At 56.0% G+C, this 6,545-nt stretch overlaps 1 protein-coding gene across 7 annotated transcripts in view; it reads right to left on the bottom strand.

Annotated features, from left to right (window-relative positions):
* Nucleotides 1-35: 35 nt before the first annotated feature.
* HAUS7 (HAUS augmin like complex subunit 7) overlaps nt 36-6,545 on the bottom strand; it is a 45,109-nt gene continuing 38,599 nt past the window's right edge. For 4 of the 7 annotated variants that reach the window (XM_059385721.1, XM_059385720.1, XM_059385725.1 and 1 more), the window contains 3 exons: nt 5,825-6,049; nt 4,709-4,823; nt 1,613-2,149 (listed from right to left, as the gene is read on the bottom strand). In XM_059385721.1, the coding sequence (XP_059241704.1) occupies nt 1,644-2,149; nt 4,709-4,823; nt 5,825-6,049 (846 nt within the window). In that variant the 3' untranslated portion in view covers nt 1,613-1,643. The other 3 variants (XM_059385727.1, XM_059385724.1, XM_059385726.1) reach the window with 3 other exon arrangements.

Here is a 6,545-nt window from a genome sequence, read left to right as displayed (position 1 = left end):
CGCCCCCCCCCCCTCGCCACCTGGCTCTTCGGCGCGGAGCTTCCTGCTCACAGCCTACTCCATGCCTTTCTGCAGACTGTCACGGAAGATCTTGTATTTCTGGGTTAGTTCTTCCATTTTGGTGGCTGCAGAGAAAAAAAACAAAACGAACAGCAAAGTGACGCCTCGTGCTTCCCAGCCTGGAAGAGGCCACTGCCTGCCCCCACCCCGAGCCCTTCTTCAGCCCCAGGCTTCCCTGCGCCTGACCCTCGGGGGGCCTGCAGCCGGTCCAACTGCCACCGAGATCTGGAAGCTGCTGAGCTGGGAGCTGCTAGGAGGTCGGTGACTGAGAGCAGAGAATGGAAGGCCCTGGGGGCTCCAGGCTGAGCCCCAGGGCAGGTTCTACTCCCTGGGCCACATCCCTGCCCACCACAACCCTCACCACAGAGCCCAGGAGCCAGGGGCTCTTCCAAGCTGCACGGCACGCCGCAACTGAGGTCCCGATGCAGGTAATGAGCGCAGGGTGCCAAGTACAGGGACTTCTGCTCACGCCCCTCTCCCACCCTGGGGCCTCCGCGCTCTTTCCTTCGGTTCCCGGGTTAGTGGCGCCTTCCCTTAAATACACATTCTCTCCTCACCTCTCTGCCTCCAGCCCGGCCCCTGCCCCGCCCCACGGCAAGGTCTTTAATCGACATTTGGTCCCGCCTGTCCAGAGGGGGACACTGAGGCTCAAGCATCATGTGGTGTGCCTCAGCGGGACAAGCCTGGCCCCAACACCCCTCTGGGACCCTCCGCTCGTCATCAGCGCTCCCGCTGAGCACATTCGACTGTGCTTCCTGTCCCCATCACCTTCCTCCTCCCGTGGGGTCTTCCTAGGTCCCTTCCGGAGTCCTCCACCTCTGCCACAACCCCTGGCCTGCCCACTGTGCCTCCTGGGGCCACCTCAACGCTGGGTGCCCCACCAGCTCGCACGTCCTGGGCTCTCTTGGCCAGAAGCCAAGGCTGCAGTTCACGCTCCGAAAGCCACTGGGATTGGCCCTCATTTTGCTGATCTGTGCATTTTCTCTCTATTCCTACACACTTGCTTGCCTGCTCCTGCTGTCCTGCCCCCACAGAGCTCTCGCCCTTTATTTTTTTCAGCACTCTGGCAACCACTTTTAACTTCTAAGGGTCTTTGCTTGTTTTCCTCTTTGTTGTTTTCTCATGGTTTTCTAGGTTAGAGTGTGCTGGGAAGCTCTCATTTCTGAATGACTTTTCCAGGTCTTTCTTCTCTGTTCCATGGTGCTGGGCCACGCTGGGGAGAGAAGGCCTGGGAAGCTGCTGTGCTGGTCTCGCCTCGCTCTGTTGGAGACACCTGCGTCCCACGTCCTGCACAGCGTTTCCCAGCAGGGGCTCTGCGGGCGGGGTCGGGGGACAAGGCAATGGACATGGCCATCATGTCACGGACACTTGCACCAGAAAAAAGTGGGCTTCAGTTGGGATGCTGAAGCCATGCCAGGAGCCTGGGTTAGCCATTTATTTCAGTCAATTTATTTATGAAAGGACAGGCAAGAGTCTCACTGGAGGCAGCACTCTGTACAGACTGGCTTCCGGCCCACTCCCCACCGCCCCCTCCCCCTGCCCCCCAGGGCTGCGGGCCACACGGTCCTGGGACAGCAGCCCCGCTACCAGACAGGCCCCACTCTTCTCCCCTGGGCTGTGGCCTTCTCCAGCTCTCCGAGTTGGTGCGATCGACTCCCCTCCCACGCTCCCCGCAGAGGTGACGGGGCTTCAGGGCCACTCAGCAGAGACGGTGACTGGTGACCGATGATGAGAGGAGCAGCCCAGTCTGTGCCGCCAAGGCCCTCTCCACACACGCAGCAGCATGGCTCAGGACACGGGCCCAGCAGGCACCCCCAGCCCCCCACTGCGACGTGGGGATGTGCTATCAACAGAGCCTGGCTACTGACACACAGAGAGGACGCCCAGCCTCCTGTCCTGGGGAGGGAAGGGCCACCAACAGCTCCAGGTCCTGAAGACCTCCCACAGCTCCAGGTCCTGAAGGTCCTGAAGAGGCCACAGGCCGAGGCCTTGGGTTCGGTCAGGTGGGACACAGGGAAGGCGGGAAGGCGGGAAGGCCGTTCCGACTGGCCCTGGCATGGAGTCGGCATGGACTGCTTCCCTGGTGTGTCTGTGGCCCAAGAACTCATGTCAAACAACATCTGGAGGGGCCGTGCTTTCCCTCCCCACTCTCCAGACCCACCGAGAGGGCCAGGATCTCAAGGGTGAGCCTGTGGGGCACCCCGCAGAAGGAGGGGGAGAGAGGGTTCACACAGCTCAGGCGTCACGGTTAGCCCTCCAGCAGTCCTGTGAAAGACACTAAGGACCATCATTCCAGTAACGGTGGCATTTTATTAACAGCAATTATGTACAGTGGCGGGGGGAGTCACAGTGACAGTGGTGACTAGGATAAATGTTAGGACAAATTTTAAAATGGATGACCTTGTGGCGGGTCCATCAGGAAGAAGAGACCCGCGCGTGCCCGGTATACACATGCCAAGAGCGGCAAGGCGGCTGACTGCTTGCTGGCTGGCACGTCCACACAGAGGGAGGGCTCAGAACTCTGTGACCTTAAGGTACTTCTTGGGGGTGCCCTGCGGGTAAACATTTACAAGCAAACGCCAGGGCTTGGGAGCAGGTGGGGAGTGGGGTGTCCACAAGGGCTCTGAGGAATTCCGCAGGCCTAGCAGTCTAGAAGGCCACATGCACACCCAGGGCTGTGCCAGTACCCAGGAGAGGACGGACAAGGACCTGAACGATTGCCTCTGGCTGACCTCGAGGCTCAGAACAAGCAGGAAGTGAAGGAGAAGGAAGAGCTGTCAACTGTCTGGCTGAGTGCTGATGAGAAGCCAGGCTCCCTATCTAAGAAACTCAGCGAACTCCGAAAGGGAGAAAGTCAAGGCCATCTGCACCAAGACTGATTTGAATCTGACTCTCCAGAGCCAAAGACCAATCAGTTCTTGAGCCCCAGAGGAGCAGAGGGCCCGTGGAAGGGTCTCCACAGGGTCCACAGCTGGGTTCACATCACAAGCTGAACACAAGATTCCTACCTGGCTCCTTAAGAGTTTGCCAACATCAGCTATGGGGCGCTGAACATGAACAAATGACAGACACACATGGCACATGAGTCTCCCAGAGATGTCACCACCGTCCGGTTAGGACGGCAGCTAGCCGTCAACGGGAAAAGACACATGGGGCTTCCTAGGGTGCTAGCATGTTCTAGTTCTTGACCTGGGCCATGGTTACACAAGTATTCACTTTAAAATCACTTGAATCGGAATAAAGGGGGTTGGCCAAAGTGCAGGGAAAATACCGACTATCTCCCATTCCTATTCTACTCCCTCTGAATTGAGGTTCCTCACTAAGCACTATTTTTCTTATAAAAAAGAGCTTTTCTAAATGCATATTTTCATAATAAAATGGTAAATTTACTCAGAAAAAAATTTTAATTGAAACTAAATGCAGATCCCATCTGCCACATCCAATAACAGAAATGTCAGAAGGACCCGATGTGGCACAGAGGCCACAGTTAGCCCACAGGGACAGGCCTCACCACCACGACACCGGGAGCCCCGTCCTCAGGGCACAGTCAACGACGGGAACACACTTTATGTCAACATGTTTCCTGCATCCTTTGGCAAGCTTGCCAGGGGATGGAGTGCGTTACCCGTGTTCAATAGGAGTATCTGAAGACTACAGAGCAGGAGAGAGAAAAGAAATGAACAACACCGCCTCTGATTACAACACGGAGGGAAGCAGCGTCCGCATCCCAGCTCGCTCCCGACAGGGGTCTTCTACATTGTCTGTCCTTTAGACAGGGGAGATGGGCCTGCAGCTTCCCTTTGACATTCTGTGCCGTGCAACCCTACGTCACCGTAATCAACCTTGGAAACAACAAACACTCTCCCACCATAATCATACACCATCATTTACCAAAGCACCTCCCAACGTGAAAACCTGGAGGGCTGTATCCACTTTCTGCTATTATAAGTCTTGCAACAGCATCATATATAATAGCAAAAAACTGAAAATGACCTATAGGCTGGACAATAGAAAATGTTAAGCAACTTAGAGCAAATACCTAAACAAGAAATGTGTTTGACAATTGAAAACGTTACTTCCAGAACACAGGAAAATGCTTATAACATTTTTTTTTAAGTTATCTCTACATCCAACGTGGGGCTTGAACTCACAACCCCAAGATCAAGAGTCACATGCTCTACTAACTAAGCCAGCCAGGTGCCCCAGGAAAATGCGTATCATGTGGTCCCAGGAAAAGAACATAATATAAAAGTGTGTATGTGCTGTGATGGCACTTACACAAAGAAATAAAAAAGGATGAAAGGACAAAAAATAGAGATAAATAGACCAAAATATGAATATCAAACATCTCTGGGCCACCGGGTCATGGACTGTTTTTAGTAGACCTCCGCACAGCTTGGGGTCATCCCAATTTTCCCACAATTGTTTTATTTTATAATCTGTAGAAAGCATTTTTCCCCCAGGGAAGAAAAACCTTATGCATCAGAAGAATAAGAAAGTGAGGGACGGTCCCCAAATCCTCCCCAAATCCTGGTAGAGCAAGCAGCAGCCGCGTGTGAGGCAGGCACCAGGCTGAGGCGCACGGGGACGGCCCTGCCTCTGACCACGGAGCAGGCAGGCCCAGCCCCAGCCAGCGGCAACCACATACCTAGACTCATGACAGAGTTGCTGCTGCCCCAACAGATCTGCTCGCCCTGCTGCCGCTTCGCCATCTCCACGGCTTTGGCGGAGGTGTCCGTGACCTCCACGACCGCTTTCAACAGCTGGGAGGGAGAGGGAAGCACGCAGGCATTAAACGCTGGTGGGCTGATGTGCAGACGCCATCTCCTGCCCCACCCCCCGGGTTCGCACGGAGCATGTGCTCTTCCCCAGACCCTCAAGCACGGGGCCTTCACCCCCAAGGACAGCCCCGGGAGAGGACAGGACTGCCAGGAGCTGGAGAGTCACTGAGCAGAGCTCTCCATCCTAAGTCCCTTCTTCCAGGCCCAGTGGGGACGCCACACAATTACGTGTCCTATCCCACACCAGTAGCCAAGCGAAGCCACGGGCACAGTGGGAAAAATCAATGTCCCAAGATTAACAAAAGGGGAGGGCCTTCCTGATTAGAAAGGAATGTTCCCTCTCTTGCCCTGCTGGCAGAGCTGCAAAGGACAGGCGGGTCAGAGCTTTGGAAGTCTGGGAGTCTTCGTGTTAAAAAACCAAGGCAATGCTTGCTTCAGCAGCACTTAAACTAAAATTGGGAAAAAAACAAAGCAAATGTGGCGGAAGCCCCGAGCCAACATCAGAAGTTTAGCTTGGACTCCAGAGGTCTGAAAGGCGGAACAAAGAAATGAGTACGTAAATATTGATGCGGTTGACTCAGCATCGTGAGCTGGGTCAGGAGCACAGATTGGCAAACATCTGTCTGTGTGTCTGGCAGAGTTCTTGGTCATACACAAACTAGCCATGATACATTCAGGCATCACGTGAAGACCGAGTGACACTGATACAGCAACAGAGGCTAGGAGCTAGGACCCCGTGCAGGCAGGACAGGCCCAGGGTCTTGGCTCAGCTAACAGACCCCGAAGCGCAGTGCGACGGACTCCCAGGGGAACATCCATGCCAGCCCTCATCCCTTCCATGCACCTCCCCACCTGCCCCAGCCCCCAGGCCGAGGCCAGAGCCCAACTGCACCAAGCCCCTCCCAGCACACCCGCCAGCTGTGGCCGAAGCTGCAGCAGCAGCTGGGAGGGAGGGAAGCACGGGAGGAAAGGGGGATTCTTACTTGGCTGCACGACGTCAGAGTCTGGTACACGGCCTGGATGATGGGGCCGCACGGGTGGAGGTAGGGGCCCGGGCGCGGGCAGCACTCACCCAGCTCGTCATCATAGACTTGAAGAAAAGCCACGACGAGCTGGTGGAAGTCCGAGATGACCAGGCGCAGCTTCTGGTCCAGGGTGCTGGGGTCAGCCGCACTCACAGCAGCCCCCTGCTTGTGCTGTGCAAAGCACTGCAAAGCCAGAAGCAGAGGGACCCTTGAGGCTGCCTTGCCCGCCCCAGGGCTACCAAGTCTCTTCCCGCACCAGATACTCAGGACCAAAGGCAAAAAAGAGCAAGTGGGTTTTGAGCAAAGCTACCACAGGCCTCTGCCTGTGGGGGCCACAGCCTCCTCCTTGGGAAAAGGAGGAGGCCAGGACAAGGGCTGCTGGGAAGGCCACTTGTAAGAAAGCGCGTGAAAGCCCAGACCCCAGGGCCCAGTGCATCGCCTGCAGGAGGCCAATCCTTTCCATTCTTCGGAAAGCCTCCCCACATCTGCCCGAAGTTTGCCTGCCTCTCTCCTTCCCATGGGCTGAGCACCCACAGCATTCCAGAACCCACTGAGCCCTGTGCCTATACCGCCTCAGTTCTGCCTTGTAACACATTCATGGTAAAGACGGGCCAGCCAGGCCTGGGGAAGCGACACTCCCTGCCCTGAGCTACGAAGGGCCCGGTCAGGCCCTCCCGCC

This window comes from Mustela nigripes, chromosome X, assembly GCF_022355385.1.
Source record: "Mustela nigripes isolate SB6536 chromosome X, MUSNIG.SB6536, whole genome shotgun sequence".
Lineage (NCBI taxonomy): Eukaryota > Metazoa > Chordata > Mammalia > Carnivora > Mustelidae > Mustela > Mustela nigripes.
Note: the sequence above shows the minus strand (reverse complement) of the source record. Positions and strands in the feature narration are given on the sequence as shown.